Raw genomic sequence first — 19,861 nt, forward strand, 5'->3', positions numbered from 1 at the left:
CCTTCATGGATGGCAGAGTTATGGACAGGACAGGAAAAAACAAGCTGTCATATGACAGAAACGCTCGACTATTCAACAGCCTTGTCAATTGAATGAATATAAAAGTCGAAAAAGGGGCATAATTTTGTAATTACATTTGTAAGCAAAATAGAGTACTGGGACCTGTGCAGACTAAGTCAGTTTATCACAGTGAATAAGTGTGTGAAGTTTCAATCCATTCCCACAAGTGGTTATTGAGATACCAGCTTACATACAAAAACTTAACCAAATCGGGATGACTATGCGGATGCCGGCGCACAGGTGAATTCAACAGCTCTACCTATTCTTTGAATAGTCAAGCTAAAAACTACTGATGTTTGACCTCTAACTGTGACCTTGACCTTTGAGCTAGGGGTCTAGTTGTTGCGCATGGCACATCGTCTCATTATGGGAGTTGTTTTACATGAACATTAAATGGCATATAGAACATGTATATTACCCCATAAAACAATTGTAAACTTAGTGTTATATGCACTAACTTTAAGAAAAGGACTACAAAAAGGGGCCACACTTTCAGAGAGTTCAACTTACTGTTTTCAAAGAACTTTATGCATTTGCAATAGTGTTACAGTGCAGAAAGTTCATATATCTAGGTTAAACATAGTTTGCAGCATTTGTTTATTATTATTTCTTTATAAATGACATTCTTTTTTAAAGGAGAACTTTTTGAGAATAATTTAAGTATCCAATCATATGGGACAGTACGTTAAAACATATATTGAACAAGTAGATTGTTGGTAAAGATGTTGCTTGTTTACCAAAAGCTTCTGTGATTTAGTTATATACCACTAAACCTCAACAGCAATGCATTTCTGTTTGTTTTGGCTAGGTCCCTTGGAAACTATTATAAGAGCTATCTGTATAGCAAAATATAGCATTTGATAAAACTTTAAAGGGTCATGCATGGTTCATATATATATACCCTTTGAGTTCACTTCATAGTGACACATATCTGTAAGTTTGGACCAAATCCCTTGAAAACAGTTAAGGAGTTATAATGACATAGATTTCAAGGACAGAATTCTCTTGGCCCCTGCTGAACATTTTCTAGAAATGTAATAAACTGAGAAAGATAAGCCTCACCTTTGACCAGAAGTTTATGGCGTAGGTTATAGTATGCATGGTTAGTGGATGTCCTCGTATGAAATATCCTCCGAAATATATCTTCTTCAAGGAATGCAGTTTGGCATGGAGACATGCTATCTGACCAATATCATTACTAATTGACAACAGCAGACTCCGTGCCAGATCCTCCTGCTTGAAATTATGCTCCTCTAAAAACAGAGAAAACAAGCAAATTCAGTGAAATGGTATCCTCAGCCAAACAAGACAAAGGGCTCATCCTTTAAAATGCATTCTCTGCCTACAAAAAGCATTTAAATATTCAAAAAGGATGACAGTTTGGTCACAACATCACATTCCTTACTTGAGTTAATTAACTGACTGAGATACAACTTAATTATTTTTAATAAAAGTACATTTCTAACAAAAGTTATTGAGTAAAACACATCTTATATCTCAAGAAAATGTGTAACAGTGAACGTTGACCTAAGAAAACTAAAACCTTGGTCAAGGTGCAAGATACCTACTGGTTGCCGACCCAGATTCGGACAATTTTACAACCTTTTCATCTATCATATTTTAATTTTTAATTCAAGATTCGTGAAATGATACCAGAATCAAGTTCAGTTCTTTGGTTTCGCTAAACACAAATTTGTTTGTATATAAAAATAAACTGAAAACGTCACTGAGGCCCGAAAGAGGGTACGTAAATTTAACGTTTTCAGCGTGTTGCAGGACCCAGAAATCGGACAGTAGTAAAATACTAATTATCACCACTTCTATTTGGCAGAATCACGTTTAGGTTGGTTAAGATAAAAAGACATTTTAAGTATTGTTAACCTTGTTTACATTCAACTGTAAATGTTTAATGCTGCTGAGAGTTTGAAAAATCCAGCTGGCCTACATACAACACAAAATTTTAGGTAAAACAATTTGATTTAAACGCATTTAACTCGTGGTATTAATGGGAAAACATTGATACTTGTTTTATAACACGCAATTTTCTCGTCGGCATTTAGCAGATTGTAGATGAGTTCCCCTTGAATAATGTTGGGGCATCAAAACATGTATGCGCATGCGCACTGAAAGCACATGCAGCTTCCCCCTTTGAGAGCTGTCACAACATTTCGTGAACAAAAGTAAACATTCCATTTTTGAAAGTTTAACTTACTGATTTGCAGTTATTGCAGATGATGTTGCACATAATGCAAACGTCTATGTACTTGTCAAGAAATGATAAAAAATTACGCCAAAATAAGCGTTTACGCGACTGTTCGATTTTCTGAGTCGTCCGAAATTCTGGGTCGCCAACCAGTATGTACTAAGTTTAGTTTAACTGTAGTTACTAACCAAATACAGTTTGTTCTATTTAACTAACACTGTCCTAGACCTTGACCCCAGTTTGTTCTATTTAACTAACACTGTCCTAGACCTAGACCCCAGTTTGTTCTATTTAAGTAACACTGTCCTAGATCTTGACCCCAGTTTGTTCTATTTAAGTAACACTGTCCTAGACCTTGACCCCAGTTTGTTCTATTTAACTAACACTGTCCTAGACCTTGATCCCAGTTTGTTCTATTTAACTAACACTGTCCTAGACCTTGATCCCAGTTTGTTCTAATTAACTAACACTGTCCTAGACCTTGACCCCAGTTTGTTCTATTTAACTAACAATGTCCTAGACCTTGACCCCAGTTTGTTCTATTTAACTAACACTGTCCTAGACCTTGACCCCAGTTTGTTCTAGATCTTGACCCCAGTTTGTTCTATTTAACTAACACTGTCCTAGACCTTGACCCCAGTTTGTTCTATTTAAGTAACACTGTCCTAGATCTTGACCCCAGTTTGTTCTATTTAAGTAACACTGTCCTAGACCTTGACCCCAGTTTGTTCTATTTAACTAACACTGTCCTAGACCTTGACCCCAGTTTGTTCTATTTAACTAACACTGTCCTAGACCTTGACCCCAGTTTGTTCTATTTAACTAACACTGTCCTAGACCTTGACCCCAGTTTGTTCTATTTAACTAACACTGTCCTAGACCTTGACCCCAGTTTGTTCTATTTAACTAACACTGTCCTAGCCCTTGACCCCAGTTTGTTCTATTTAACTAACACTGTCCTAGACCTTGACCCCAGTTTGTTCTATTTAACTAACACTGTCCTAGACCTTGACCCCAGTTTGTTCTATTTAACTAACACTGTCCTAGACCTTGACCAAAGCCACAATCATGCAAATGAACTTTGTCCACCATGAAAGCTACTTAATTAACCAAGGTTAGTTGCAATTTCTCATTCCTAATTAAATTACTGGTCAAAAACATTTTCTATATTCCAAAAACAATGACCTTGACCAAGGCTTATTGGTCTCTAAGAAAGCTAACTATTTACCAAGTTTGGACTACTTAGTAATACCTCATTCCTAACTGAAGTTATTGTGAGAAAACAATTTTTTCTATTTTTAGTAACAATGATTTTGACCTTGGTCCAAGCAATCAAAAAAGCTTTCTAATTTCCAAGTCTGGTTGCAATACCTGATTCCTTACTGAAGTAATCAAGCAGAAACAAGTTTTTTTTAATTTTAAGTACCACTGACCTTGACCTTTACCCCAGTGACCAGATTGTATATGGTATCTCTATCTCCAAGAAAGCTACATATTCCCTTTTCTTGTTATTCCGAGCCCCTTAACCAGTATTTCAGTTCTTGTCAGTAATAGATTTGTTTCAACTTTACAAAAATTGGCTACATTTAGTGTTTCCGTATTAACTATAGGATGGTATAATTTTAAGACCAACAGAACAAACAATATAACTGATTATTTTAGAATGATATGATAACTTTTGTGTTTGCAGTGTGTTTAATTAAACAAACATTGACATTGCTGCCCTAGGATATAGATTACAATAAGTGTTTGTTATAGGTATAGAGTCATCAAGGTTTACAGGTAATTAGAGTTGTTAAAACATCTATGCAATTAATAGCGATCTATCTTCACGCTAGACAGTTTTTTAGGGAACGCTTTACGATATGTAACTTTTATGTACAGGCGAATTATTAAAAGCTGAACCAAGCAGATCAACTTTTTTACAATTTTGCAAATATAAAACCTCACAAACATACTGGATATTTCAAATTCGCGAAATTCTGACCCAGCGAAAATATGTGCTTTTACAGTATATATGTCTCTCACTAACACGTCAATACATACCAGCCTGTGTAGCAGACCTTGGAGATCTAGCTGCCTTGCCGAAACTGCTGGCTATAATATCTTCTCTCAGTCCTATAGTGGAGTACGCTCCCCCATATATATCTTTAACTAGCATGTCCACATTACGGTGATCCCCTTTCTCTGCCAGATGTAGCAGGTCATCAAATGTCTGGAAAATGCATTTAATAGAAGGTCAGTAACTGATTCACTATTTGATATTAAAAACATCAGGAATATAATAGCTGTCAATAAAGCTGAATTCTGACTGGTACTCCCTATCTGTCAGTTTCCTGCAAGCATGAGGGTTGGTTCAGATGTAATGTCACTGTGTCCATGGCACATTATTTCATAGTTGTGTCATTATAAAAATTATAACAAGATGTTAGCTAATTCACTTCTGTTTACACTGATAAATATTATTTTCTAGGAATGTTTCATTTCACAGAAATTCCAAATACTGTAAATGTGCCTATATTTGCTTGGCTACTAACATTAAGAAAATCGAGATATTCACTTGGACATGAATTTACGCCCATTGTTTGTGCATATATAAATAAAGAAAACTAGACAATGCTTTTGTAGAAAAGCATGTCTCCCCCAAAACATAGTAGTAATAAGCAAGATGTCAATAGGGGACAGGAGCGAAAGTCAAAGAGACACTGATGGTTGGCTCTAAGTGACTGAAATGCAATAGGGATCATCTACTCGGCCATCCAATCATCCCATGAAGTTTCAACATTCTGGGTTGAGTGGTTCTCAAGTTATAGATTGGAAATGGTTTCCATGTTCTGGTCCCTGTGACCTTGACCTCTGAAAGAATGGCCCCAAGATCAATAGGGAACATCTTCTAGGCATGTCCAATCATCCCGTGAAGTTACAATGTTCTGGGTCAAGTGGTTCTTAAGTGATGGATCGGAAACAGATTTCCATGTTCTGGCCTCTCAGAAACAGTTTTCCATGTTCTGGCCCCTGTGATCTTGACCTTTGATGGAGTAACACCAAAAACAATAGTGGTAATGTAATCTGAAAGTCGTATCACCCTATGAAGCTCGAAGTTCTGAACATTTGAGTTTTCTGGCCCCTGTGACCATGACCTTTGATTGAGTGACCCCAAAATCAATAGGGGTCTGACTCATTTATTTTGCATGTCTTTTCAACCTATAAACATTTCGGGTCAAGTGGTTCTCAAGTTACTGACCTGAAATGGTTTTCCATGTTCAGGCCCCTGTGATCTTGACCTTTTATAAAGTGACCCCAAAATCAACACGGGTCATCTACTCCTTAAGTCCAATCATCCTATGAAGTTTCAACATTCTGGGTCGAGTGGTTCTCAAGTTATTGATCGGAAATGGTTTTCCATGTTCAGGCCCCTGTGTCCTTTAACAGAGTGACCCCAAAATCAACTGGGGTCATCTACTCTGCATGACCAACAATCAATCTTAATAGAGGACCATTAGATGATGTTACATGCCAAATATCGAGACTCTAAGCCTTGCGGTTTTGGATAAGAAGACTTTTTAAGTTTTCCCTTTTGGTTGCCATGGCAGAGTTCTGTGTGGAATTCAATTCTTTGAGTAATTTTGAAAGGGGGCCATCCAAGAATTATTCCTGTAAAGTTTGGTGTAAATCTGCCCAGTGGTTTTGAAGAAGAAGATATTTTTAGAAATTGTTGACGGACGGACAACGCACGAAAACAACAAGAGGGTCATTGACCCTAAAGCGTTCGTCTGTGCACAAGGCTTCAAGTGTGTTTGTATAAGTTTAGAGTTTGTTTCTTCTATGTTAGCCTATATTATAAACATGTCATACACATTTTTAAATCTAGAGCAATAATTTGAACAATTACAGTAAACATTACAAATCTGATATCACACGCCAATAATAGGACCACTAGATGATGTTACATACCAAATATAAAAGCCCTATGACCTGTGGTTTTGGACAAGAAGATTTTTAAAGTTTTTCCCTCAGAGTTCGGTATGGAACTCAATTCTTTGAACAATTTTTAGAGAAGACCATCCAAATTTCATCAAAATTGGCCTGGTGGTTTCGGAGGAGATGTTGTTTAAAGGAAAGTGTGGGCGGACAACAGACGCCGGATGGTGAGCGATCACAATAGCTCACCCTGAGCCTTTGGCTCAGGTGAGTTAAAAAAAAACTCTACATTAAATACAATGAAAAGAACCTTTAAAGGGTTTAACCTTTGCTTTTGTGAGAAGTGAGCCTAGACCCCAGAAAGTGCCTCCACCAGTGGCGGTCCCACCAATACGTTCAAACCTGTCTTCAGACTCTACCTGAAATACATGACAAAAGAACAACACTACAAAAATTATCTACACTTCAAATTAAGATTGATAAGCATGAGCTAAAATGCAAATAAAAAAGGATTTTTCCCAAAGGTACAACTTTATTACTGTCACTAGATTTTAAACAATTTAAATGTTTGGCCAAGGCTCATACATGCCTATCTCATAGTGCGAGACTTTTTCTCCTTTTATGAAGTTTGATGTATACAGGCAAAAGAGTTCTTCAGTTACAGATCTGACACTGATTTTCAGCTCAAGGTTTACCTACTGACCCCAAAACAATAAGGGTCATCTACTTACCCGCATGAAATGAGGACTCTTGTTCAAAACTGTCTTCAGTTATCAATCCAAAACAGGTCAAAGTGACCTTTCAAGCAATTATCCTTCGAAGTTTGATGATGGCAGGCTAAAGGGTTCCTCAGTTATCAGTCAGAAACAGATTTTAAACTCAAGGTCACCACAACATTGACCTTTGACCTACCAATCTCCAAAACAATAGGGGTCATCTACTGACCATATGCAATCATCCTTAGAAGTTTGACAACTGTAGGCTGAAGCTGTCTTCAATTATCAACTGGAAACCGATTTCAAACCCAGCGTCTCTATGACCTTGACCTTTGAGAAACCATCAATAGAGGCCATCTACTGGTCAAAACCTACCTGCTACCATGGGAGGGAGGGGCTAGGTACATAAAAACTAAATTTAACTGTGTCAGTTTGATATTTCTGGAATGAACAAACTAAATAGCCGGCCTTCTTTATTCTATATAATATGGACAAATTTCTAATGGCTGCAGCACATATCAGGACCCATTTTAAATGTGTGTACCTTACATTTTCTTGAAGAATATTGTCAGTGCTGAACAAAAATGAAAAGAAAAGTGGGGATCATGTTTGATGCAAGAAAAATATTTTCAGTCAAGCACACAAACTGCAAAATCAGCTAAAAATTAAGACCCAAATTCATGTGTATGACCTAAAATTCCATCACAAATTCTGTTATGATATCATTTCATTATGTAAATGCTTCCTAAATGTCAAGCATAGGTCGCTCATGTGATTTCAATAAAAAATTGCAAAGAAAATAAGGAAAATAGCTTTACGGACCAAAAAGCTGAGAACTAAGTGAATCCGCTATTATACTTTATGAGTATACTTTACAAGTATTTTTCACTTAGTCAAACAAAATAACTATTGCCTGGCTGAGTGAAACTGCAAACAGAACCCCAGGTGCACAACTTTACATGGTAACTATGTAACAATCCTCTAAGTTTTATGACTCTAGGTCAAATACTTTAATGCCCTTAATGCATATTTTTGACTAAGTCAAGGGCCATAGAGTGAAATCCAAAACAAAGCTCAGATGCACAAATTCACATGCTGAATGATACTCCTACATGGTTTCATGACTATAGGCAAAGTAATTGTTAGATATATGTAACAAAAACTTTTAAGCACTTTATATGTATTTTTCACTAAGTCAAGGGTAGAGGTGCGCGGTATTACCGGTATACCGGTAACCGTGGTACCATCTTCCCGTGGTACGATACCGCGGTACCATAGGGGAATACCGGTATTTTATCAACATTATCCCTACTTCTGTTTATTCTTAATTTACATTGTCTATGTAGCCTTCCGTAACAGCAATTGACACCATGCATGATCTCTGGAATTCCCACGCTACTATTATTAGTTTCCAAAAATAACCACCCAATGGTATGATCGACCGCGTGATCCCCAGTCAAAACCTTCGAAAACCTCCAGATTATTCCGTATAGATGGATGACGTCATGGGCGCACTTGTTTTTACTTTTAGTCTGGTAAATTCGGCGAGTCCCGACTTCTTGTTTAAATGATGATAGTTTAAAATATCCCGGTATGTATTTGCATGTATTAAAAAAGAAATGAATAGTATGGAAAATGTTGAGTCGAAATTTATTATTATTTGTTTGAAACTATTTGATGAAGCCTTCATACTATTTGTAAACGTTACTGGTTTATCAAACGGGTGCACGAATCGAACTTCAAACAAGCGCAACCTATATACATGCGACCCAGTGCTTCCGTAGAGATAATATGGCGTCTTCCGACGAATACACGCTGGTAAAAAATACTAAGGGTCATTAATCTCACTAGTCATTAGTCAAGTTAATATTCCAGTGTATTTTTTTCCTTAATTCTAGTCAAGTAACTAGTCTTCGTTGTTGCTCATAATAAATTAAGTGTTTCTGAGAGTTTTTCAATATTTTTATGACCACTACCATAGCTGTAACTTACGATAAATATGGTGGTATACCGTGGTATATACCGCGGTAATTAGGAAAAAACCGTGGTATACCGCGGCATTTTTTTCAAGGCGGTACCCAGCCCTAGTCAAGGGCCATAACTCTGGTCTGACTGACAAACAAAACCCAAGGTGCACAACTTCACATGCTAAATAATATTGGTTCATAATCCTAGGTTAGATATCTTTTGTGATACTGCAACACAAACTTTTAGGCCCATTTCATGCCTCTTGACCAAGGGCTATAACTCTGGTCTGGCTGTAATAAATCTCATAAAAGGTAACCAAAGAAACACTTGTGTAAAATCACTTTAAAATTAGGCCAGTATTTCTGACAAGGACATTTTTAAAGTTTCCACTATATACATATAGGGAAAAGTGACAATGCCACAGGGTGGCCATGTTTTTTTACAAATCAGTGAAGTCTGAACAACCTTCTTTAAGGGTCACCTTAGACATATTTTTCTAAATTTACTTTATGATTGAACTTGCTGTTTCTGACACGAAAACTTTTAAAGTTTCCATTATATACATATAGAGAAAAGTAACCCAGTCCCCTGGAGGCCATGTTTTTCTTTGACAAATCAAATTTTAAAAAATCTTGGTAGAGGGTCACACAAGAACCACTTGTGTGAAATTATTTCAAAATCTGAATTACTGTTAAGGAGATGTTGTTTGAACTTTTTTCTCTATTCATAGCTCTTGCAGCCCCTATTACAACCAAGTGTAACCATTTGAACAACTTTGGAAGAATACCACCCAAGGAATACCCAGTCCAAGTTTCATCAACTTCCAACCAGGGAATACCCAGTCCAAGTTTCATCAACTTCCAACCAGGGAATACCCAGTCCAAGTTTCATCAGCTTCCAACCAGGGAATACCCAGTCCAAGTTTCATCAACTTCCAATCAAGGAATACCCAGTCCAAGTTTCATCAACTTCCAACCAGGGAATACCCAGTCCAAGTTTCATCAACTTCCAACCAGGGAATACCCAGTCCAAGTTTCATCAACTTCCAACCAGGGAATACCCAGTCCAAGTTTCATCAACTTCCAACCAGGGAATACCCAGTCCAAGTTTCATCAACTTCCAATCAAGGAATACCCAGTCCAAGTTTCATCCACTTCCAACCAATGGACGATGGACAGACAACAGAGGGTGAGCGTCTTCAGTACTTAGTTCTTAAGTGAGCCTAAAACAAATCTGACTAAAGTACTTACCTTTATAAGACTAACACCTGAGCCAATATTAACAAGAAGATAAGGGAAGATGTTATGATCGACCCCTTGGAACTTGTACTCCGGTGAGCCATGTCGCTGGTATATAAATACCTCATCAGGAATGTTCTTGAGCAAAAAGTTACATCCCTTGATTAGGCAAGATATCTCATCCTCCCTGTCAACACTGAAAAGGAAGTCATTGCAAATTGGGAATCGCATTTTTCCCCCAAGTGTTGGAACATCCTTAAAGTTGGGACACGCTCACAATTTGCAAAAATAATTATTTTCTTGTATCTAACATTTGGGACAGAAAATTTCTTGAATACTGTTCTGTTCCTGTAAGTTCGGACATTGTGTGAAGCAATTGTTTTACCAACAAAAAAAGTGAGAAAAATCGAGGGGAAATATAATTATATTCCTATTATAATAGAGTTTTTAAACTTCACAAAAAAGCATTAGTTTTAATCAATAATTTGATTATCGTAAAATGATATCATTCTGTCAACTGCGTATAATGTCACGATCGTAAATTTATTACAATCATAACAAACAAATATTATTTTTAGTTTCAATCTTTTGTCATTGAATAATCTTTTTAATCTGCTCCAAGGATAAAACAGCAGTGACACTGCACAAGTCAAAGGGAATGAGCACATTAAACAGGTCAAAATATTAGACAAACAAATTTTTCTTATCCGAAAATTTATTTATTAAAGCTAAACATCCTTTTATGGCAATGACTCAAACTAATGACAGAAATTCATAAAGTACAGATTCCTAAATTTTCCTACTTAAGTGAAATTTGAAATCCCATTCTCTTTTGTCAGAATACACACATTTTTGAAAGCCAAGTAAATTTTGCTTCAGACATGTCAATCAAAATTCTTAAACTTCACACTGACAGTGTTCTGCTTTGATCAGCAGGTCATGTGATATCTGGCACTGTTTAGAAAAATTGAAGTTGACTAGGTAGTTTTACAAGCACTAACATGATTCCTGGGGATATACATATGATAACAGCTTGTGTGTTGTTGTTTTTTGGGGGGAGGGGGGCCTTTCTTATTATTCCAGGTAAAATCAATGTCCCTAAAACTTGCGACATTTTTTCTTTAAATATTTTTCCTAATAAATATTTTTTTTGAAATTAAATCTTGGGACAATAAACAAGAGGACCATGATGGTCCTGAATCGCTCACCTCTTCCCACATGACCCAGTTTTGAGTATGACGTCGTTTTTTTTATTCTTTGACATAGTGACCTAGTTTTTGAGCTCATGTGACCCAGTTTTGAACTTGACCTAGATATTATCAAGATAAAATTCAGACCAATTTTCAAGAAGATCCATTGAAAAATATGGTCTCTAGAGAGGTCACAAGGTTTTTCTATTATTTGACCTATTGACCTAGTTTTCAAAGGTACGTGACCCTGTTTTGAATTTTACCTAGATATCATCAAGGTGAACATTCTCACTAATTTTCATGAAGATCTCATGAAAAATATGGCCTCTAGAGAGGTCACAAGGTTTTTCTATCTTTATACCTACTGGCCTAGTTTTTGACCGCCCATGACCCAGTTTCGAAACTGACCTAGATATCATCAAGGTGAACATTCAGATCAATTTTCATGAAGATCCACTGAAAAATATGGCCTCTAGAGAGGTCAAAATATTTTAATAATTTTAGACCTACTGACCTAGTTTTTGATTGCAGTTGACCCAGTTTCAAACTTGACCTAGGTATCATCAAGATGAACATTCAGACCAACTTTCATACAGATCCCATGAAAAGTATGGCCTCTAGAGAGGTCACAAGGTTTTTTTATTATTTGACCTACTGACCTAGTTTTTTAAGGCACGTGACCCAGTTTCAAACTTGACCTAGATATCATCAAGGTGAACATTCTGACCAATTTTTATGGAGATCCATTCACAAGTATGGCCTCTAGAGAGGTCATAAGGTTTTTCTATTTTTAGACCTACTGGCCTAGTTTTTGACCGCACATGACCCTGTTTCGAACTTGACCTAGATATCATCAAGATGAACATTCTGACCAACTTTCATACAGATCCCATGAAAAATATGGCCTTTAGAGAGGTCACAAGGTTTTTCTATTATTTGATCTACTGACCTAGTTTTTGAAGGCACGTGACCCAGTTTCGAACTTGACCTAGATATCATCAAGATGAACATTCAGACCAACTTTCATATAGATCCCATGAAAAATATGGTCTCTAGAGAGGTCACAAGGTTTTTCTATTATTTGACCTACTGACCTAGTTTTTGATGGCACGTGACCCACTTTCGAACTTGACCTAGATATCATCAAGGTGAACATTCTGACCAATTTTCATGAAGATCTCATGAAATATATGGCCTCTAGAGAGGTCATAAGGTTTTTCTATTTTTAGACCTACTGACCTAGTTTTTGAAGGCACGTGACCCAGTTTCGAACTTGACCTAGATATCATCAAGATGAACATTCAGACATACTTTCATACAGATCCCATGAAAAAATTGGCCTCTAGAGAGGTCACAAGGTTTTTCTATTATTTGACCTACTGACCTAGTTTTTGAGGACACGTGACCCAGTTTCGAACTTGACCTAGATATCATCAATATGAACGTTCTGACTAATTTTCATGAAGATCTTATGAAATATATGGCCTCTAGGGAGGTCACAAGGTTTTTCTATTTTAAGACCTACTGACCTAGTTTTTGAAGGCACGTGACCCAGTTTCGAACTTGACCTAGATATCATCAAGGTGAACATTCTGACCAATTTTCATGAAGATCTTGTGAAAAATATGGCCTCTAGAGAGGTCACAAGGTTTTTCTATTTTTAGACCTACTGACCTAGTTTTTGAAGGCACGTGACCCAGTTTCGAACTTGACCTAGATATCATCAAGATGAACATTCTGACCAACTTTCATAAAGATCCCATGAAAAATGTGACCTCTAGAGTGGTCACAAGCAAAAGTTTACGCACGCACGCACGGACGGACGCACGGACGATGCGCGATCACAAAAGCTCACCTTGTCACTATGTGACAGGTGAGCTAAAAAAATATAATTTTTTTGTGTCCCAAAACTTTGGGAAAATACAGTAATTAAACTAACCAAGTCACTATAATGCACATTCCTAAAGGCTTAATTAAGATATTCATAAGGGGCTCTAAAGGAATTCTTTTTAGTACTCTATTCATCAAAAGGGCCGCGATGGCCCTAGATCGCTCACCTGAGTGAACAATTTTGGTAGAGGCTCAAATATGGATAATATATGTGAAAATATTTTGAAATTGGGCTAGTGTTTTCTGACAAGAAGACCACTATATGCATATAGGAAATACTGTATACATATATGAAAAACTGACTAACATCTCTGTGGCCATGTTTTTGACAAACAGGAATAATTATAACAAACTTGGTATAAAGACACCGAAGATACATAATTTTTTTTTGATATTGTTCAAAAATGGATTTCATGTTTTTTGTAAATCAGGCAGATCATTAACAAAGATTTTTTATTATTTTTTATTTTATTGTTTTGCAGATGTCGGTCGGTATGTATGCAGACCAATCCATATCCGGATGATAACTCAAGAACATTTGGGCCTAGGATCATTAAAGTTTATAGGAAGGTTGGTAATGAGCAGCAGATGACCCCTATTGATTTTGAGTTCAGTAGGTCAAAGGTCAAGGTCACAGTGACCAAGAACAGTTAAACGGTTTCCAGACGATAACTCAAGAATGCTTTGGCCTAGGACCATGAAAGTTGTTAGGGAGGTTGGTCATGACCAGCAGATTACCCCTATTGTTTTTTAGGCCAGTAGGTCAAAAGTCAAGGTCAAAGTGACCTGAAACAGTTAAACGGTTTCCAGATTATAACTCAAGAACACTTGGGCCTAGGGTCATGAAATTTGAAAGGGAGGTTGGGCATGACCAGCAGATGACCCCTATTGACTTTGAGGTCAGTAGGTCAAAGGTCAAGGTCACACTGACCAGGAATAGTTAAACAGTTTCTGGATGATAAATCAAGAACGCTTAAGCTTAGGATCATGAAAGTTAATAGGGAGGTTAGACATGACCAGCAGATTTTGTGGCCAGTAGGTCAAAGGTCAAGGTCACAGTGACCCAGAACAGTAAAACCATTTTTGGACGATTACTTGAGAATGCTTGGGCCTAGGTCAAAGGTCAAGGTCACATTGACCCAGAAGAGTAGAACTTTTGTCTGCAAAGACAAATGATTTCTGTTCATCGTGCAATTACTGAATGCATCAAGGGGGGCATTTCGTGTTCTACGAGCTCTTGTTTTCAATAATTTGATCAAGTGACCTAGTTTTTCACCCATGTGACCAACTAACAAATTTATCCTAGATTTTAAACAGGCAGACATTTTAAGCAAGTATCACAAAGAACAAGTAGAACATGTGGCCTCTAGACTGTAGGTTTCTCCATTTAATCTAGTCCCTAGATTCATCAGGTAACCCAGATGACCCAGTAACGAACTTGTTTGAGACTTCATTGAGGGTAATATTCTAAGTTTCATAAAGAGTGGGCCAAAATTAATACCTCTAGAGAGTAAACAGTCAAACTGTTGATGATCGATGATGCATGCTGCACAAAGGGTTGATCACAATAGCTCACCTTGAAAAGTGCTCAAGTGAGCTAAAAATCCTGCCAGACTGATATCTAAATAAGCTTTCTTTTAAGTGAAGATGAAAAGTAAGTATAATTTCATATATCAGTAAATACTTATATCATATTGGGTTCAGACATCTACATTATTTGTATCTACAGGTATGAGAATGTTTACTGTAATTTCAGTACATGTGATAGAGTTACTTACCAAACTCCTAATTTCTCAGCGATGAGGTCTGTATATTTGTAACCACCACCTCCAGTCACTTTGATACATCTCTCAGACAGTGGATTCCTCGAACCACTAGAATGATCTTGTATAAAGTCAAGACATGTTTCTATAAACTTTGTCTCAAACTTGACAAAATGAAGTCTTACAATGGTTTCATCTGTATCAGATACTTGATATATAGGTCCATCTTCCTGCAACAAAAACAAAATTACAAATTTAACATTGATTACTAATAAAACAAGAGCTGTCACTAATGGTGACAATTGCCCCCGCAGCGCCTTGACCTGGTGACCTTGACCTTTGACCTGGTGACCCCAAAGTTAGTAGGGGTCGTGTACTCAATAAGTACTATCAGCATGAAAAGTTTGAAGGTCCTGGGTGCAGTGGTTCGCGAGTAAAGTGCCTTCATGCAAAAAGTTAACGTTGTGACGAAGGAACTAACGAACAGACGGACAGTTGAAAACTAATATGCCTGCCTTCGGGGGCATAAAAAGTTGTTTTCATCTAAATCGGTCTAAAATCCTTGGAATAGCTGACTAGAAGAATGAAGTTTGGGCTTCATAGCTACATACATGTACATGTACTGTCCTGGTTGTAGGTGCAGATGGGAATATCTGGCTCTCAGGTAACTGTTTACACGGTAACTCGGCTGAGCCTCGTCACCGTCTTAAAAGGTTACCTACTCTTGAGGCCAGATATTCCCATCTACACCTACAACCAGTGAAAGAATCTTATAATGACAGATGGACAATGGATGTGCAACGATCTTAAAAGCTCATCATGAGCACTTCCAGCTAAAAGTGTGGACGTAGAATGATAGGGAACAGTGGTAGTTACTTGCAGAGTATGCTTTTCTCCCCGTGATTCGTGACTCTTATTTTGAAATATCGCGCATGCGCAATATATATGAGACGTACATGTATATAAATTTGGTAATTGGTATTTCAAAACAATATCTAAAAGTTAATAAACTGTCAACTTTTACTTAGATACAAGTTTCTAAATACAGCCTACCTGAACATGACAACCTTGACAGTCTTCATCATTTGGGCGCTTTCTCATCGATTCGTGAAATTCCAAGAAACCTGTGACGTCATCGATATATAGGTGTGCTTCAAATGTTATTGCACCCCAATTTTTTGTCCGATTTATCTCCGTCCGATTTAGTCAGTGTGCACATAAATATAGTGAATATCTCCGACACAATTTGAGCATACTTAGCTTGACTGTCAGAGCATTTAACAACTTTTGTAACATCACAATAAAACAGAATCATGTAATTTAAACATTCATGAAGGGCTGGGGTAGCGACTGACACGTCACCCACCCCTGAACGGTTTGCAGTAGGAAATATTGGTAAACTGTTGATATTATCATACTTGAAAAACATTAACTAGAATAAAATAAATTGAAAAAGAAAACTCAATTAGTTATATAGAAAAGACATTAACAACAAAAGAACTGAAACAAGAACATAGTTGCTAATAGGTGTTTATTGTGCACAGTGTGGGCACAGGAAGGTGCTGTGTCATCTAACAACTCGGATGCTTGTGCAGAAAGCCAGATGCACCCAGTGCATGCACTCGTCACATTGAGCCCAGTTGACGATTTTAAGTGTTGGGAGGTCGTGGATAGCTGGTGGTAAAATCTTCTTGCAGACACAGCAGAGGTCACTTTCTGGGACTTCTTCCTCATCTGTGTCAGGATCGAGATCGAGATCAGCATTAACTGGTGACATCTTCTTCAAGCTAACCCCACTTGTTGATGGCTTAGGACTTTTACTTGGTTGTTTCTTTTCTGCTGTCTTGTTATTTCTGTTCTTTTCATACTCATTTAGCTCTTCTACGTATTTTTCTCCAGTTATCTCTGTGCCTCCTGCATTTGGCTTCTGTATGGCTGTTTTTTTCTTCATACATGTGCATGATGAGCATATTACCTGCTGCTGACTTTCTTCTTTTACCCTCAGAAATTCAACCACGGCATCTTTTCCAGCTTTTAGTGCCTTCACCTTGTCTATTGGCTTTTCTTCTCGAAAACTCTCGCAAGGAATCAACTTTTCTGGAGAAACAGCCTCCTTATGCAAAGGGAAAATGCCTGTTTTCCGGAATCCTGACTGGATATTTAAAGGGGTCATAGCTTTCAAGTATGCCCTGCAAGCGATAGAACATATTTCATACTTGGTAATGGTTTGACCCAGGTGTTGATACAGGAATGATGAGCACTCAGAGTAATAATAATTTTTAAATGGACCAAAGATAGATACATCCAAAGGCTGCAACAAGTGGGATGAATGAGCTGGCAAAACAAATAACACAAGACCCTGCTCTTTTGCCCAGTTTATCAGCTGCGGTGTTTTGTGGGAGCTGTGACCATCGTAAATCAAAAGTATAGGCTGGCGACTTGTTGAACTAGGTCTAACATATGGGATGAAGTGGTTCTTCAGGTATTCCTGGAAGATCTCACTATTTGACCAACCAGACTCTGACATCACACCTTTGGCACCGGTTGTTGCCCCTTTCATAAGGTCAGGATTCCAGCGTTTGCCCTTAAAAACGAAAAATGGTGGTATAGAATTGCCCAATGCATTTGCACAAGCTATAAGCGTTGTAGCCGTGCTTCTGGGCGAAGTAATGGCCTGAGGCTTCGACTTAGGGTTGGCAATAACGTTGGGTGGTCGGTGCTCTGGTTGCAGTCCGGTTTCATCAAGATTGTAAATGAACTGCGGCTTGTCTAATAAGTCATGTTCTGTCAAAACCTCTTTCAAGTTACCGAAGTACTTCTCTAAAGCCTCGGGGGTTGCGCTCTTCGCTCGAGTACTTTCAAGTTTACGTGGGTTAAGAGAGGTCAAGCGATCATTCCAACGTCTAAGAAATCCTGCTAGCCAGTTGTTACTCATTGCCTTGTTCAGCTTCTTTTTGCCCAAGTCAAAGGCCAATTCCCCTGCAAGCTGCTGTAATCTTACATTGCTGTAACCATAACCTAGCTCTGCCAAGGTCTCCACGTGCTCAACCAGTTGTTGTTCCTCTTCACGTGTAAACAATGTCTCGCCACCAATGCAGTAACTTTCAGCATTAATGTGCCCTAATACACGATCCCTTAATGTCTGCGACGGAACACGAAACATTCTAGCAGCTTTCTGAACCTTTACTCCCTTTTCTTTAACGAGATGATAGGCTTTTAATAGAGCCTCTGGGGTGTACCTACGGTACTTTTTCTCAACTCTTGTCGGATTATTCTGCAAAGATACGTGTAAGGGCATTCATATGCACACTTATTCATAAAAGATAACACCAAATTCTTGATATTTTAACTTAATTTTATTTATTGCAGTATTATTCACTCAAATAATCAAAATTATCAACAATGAAAAACAGTTTAATATGATCCTTTTTAACTATTACCCTAATTAAAGCCACTTTTTAATAGGCAAAGTTTTATAAAAACGTAGATTCTAGATAATTGGATGTTAATTGGATATGGCTCCGTATAATTTATTGATGAAACAACCGTAAGTAAATTTAGGACGACCCTGTACATGTTCGTAAATCACCTCGATGATCAAGATGAAGGGCAGACAACTTGACAAGGACGCTGCTGCAGAAAAGTACGCAAAATCTGGCAATAAAATAGAAAATTTTGGGGTAAAAACACAGTTTTATCAGATATTTTGAAAATTTGCTACATATTAATTACAAATACTAACTATTTACCTGCTTATTGCGCATTTTTGATAAATATATTGTTGAACTGAGTGTAGGCTTTAAGTTGCGTAGTTTTCGGATGACGTACGTCGCGGCACGAGCGTCAATTCTTGACGTTTATTGACGTCACGAATCGATGGGAAATCATGAATCGATGAGATCAAGGCATACAAGTTAATACCTCTTCATACAGAACAACAACATCACTACTTGAGAGAACAACCTTTACTTGGCAATTAACCCAAATCAAAAGAATGTTTAAATATTTGCAGAGGTATAAAAAGTTAAAATTCAGACTAGTTTAAGTTAGCTAATAGCTGCAATAAGAGTGAAGCAAAGTAATAATTATATAAAGTTAAACATGCACAGAAGAGGAGTTTCCTCTTGTCAAATCCTATTACAGGTAACATTATAATCTCTTTCAAGTCATTCCAACCATACAGGTTGTTTCAGTCACATATTCACACAAATTTCTCTGTATTGAAGAACACATACTGTCAGGCAAGCACATACTGTCAGGCAAGCACATACTGTCAGGCAAGCACATACTGTCAGGCAAGCACATACTGCCAGGCAAGCACATACTGTCCGGCAAGCACATACTGCCAGGCAAGCACATACTGTCCGGCAAGCACATACTGTCCGGCAAGCACATACTGCCAGGCAAGCACATACTGTCAGGCAAGCACATACTGTCAGGCAAGCACATACTGTCAGGCAAGCACATACTGTCAGGCAAGCACATACTGTCCGGCAAGCACATACTGTCCGGCAAGCACATACTGCCAGGCAAGCACATACTGTCCGGCAAGCACATACTGTCCGGCAAGCAACATACTGTCGGCAAGCACATACTGCCAAAATCTACATATGACAAGATTCAGTTTGTTATGTCTTTCCGAGATTGTAGAACAATATCAACAAAGCTGTGTCAAATGTGCACACTTGCGCAGCTTTACAGATGGAGGCAAGTCCAATGTTGGAGTTATTCCAAGCCTAGTGGTCAACACACTTTCTGTAGCAACCACCAGCCTCTCAGCAAGTCAGTAGGAAGACTTCCACAATACCCAAGAAGCTGTTCTGCAGAAAGTCGAAGCTCTTCCCACAACTGCTCAGAATCAATCTCAAATCGCAGGAGCAGTCTGTATGAATGTCAATTAGAAATACATACT

The 19,861-nt window shown here is 37.8% G+C and overlaps 2 protein-coding genes across 2 annotated transcripts in view; both read right to left on the reverse strand.

Moving 5' to 3' along the window:
• The window catches only part of LOC123554829 (4'-phosphopantetheine phosphatase-like), a 52,380-nt gene extending 36,249 nt beyond the window's left edge, over positions 1–16,131 (reverse strand). The window contains exons 1-6 of the mRNA XM_053547702.1: positions 16,003–16,131; positions 14,965–15,179; positions 10,119–10,302; positions 6,511–6,603; positions 4,310–4,478; positions 1,123–1,313 (exon numbers count right to left, since the gene is read on the reverse strand). Coding sequence (XP_053403677.1) covers positions 1,123–1,313; positions 4,310–4,478; positions 6,511–6,603; positions 10,119–10,302; positions 14,965–15,179; positions 16,003–16,050 — 900 coding nt within the window. The 5' untranslated portion in view covers positions 16,051–16,131. The remainder of the gene's footprint in view (positions 1–1,122; positions 1,314–4,309; positions 4,479–6,510; positions 6,604–10,118; positions 10,303–14,964; positions 15,180–16,002) is intronic.
• A 2,979-nt stretch (positions 16,132–19,110) lies between these two features.
• LOC128558206 (neuronal PAS domain-containing protein 4-like) lies at positions 19,111–19,542 on the reverse strand. The gene has a single exon (XM_053547055.1). The coding sequence runs from the start codon at positions 19,540–19,542 to the stop codon at positions 19,111–19,113; it is 432 nt and encodes a 143-aa protein (XP_053403030.1).
• Positions 19,543–19,861: the final 319 nt, after the last annotated feature.

This window comes from Mercenaria mercenaria, chromosome 7, assembly GCF_021730395.1.
Source record: "Mercenaria mercenaria strain notata chromosome 7, MADL_Memer_1, whole genome shotgun sequence".
NCBI lineage: Eukaryota > Metazoa > Mollusca > Bivalvia > Venerida > Veneridae > Mercenaria > Mercenaria mercenaria.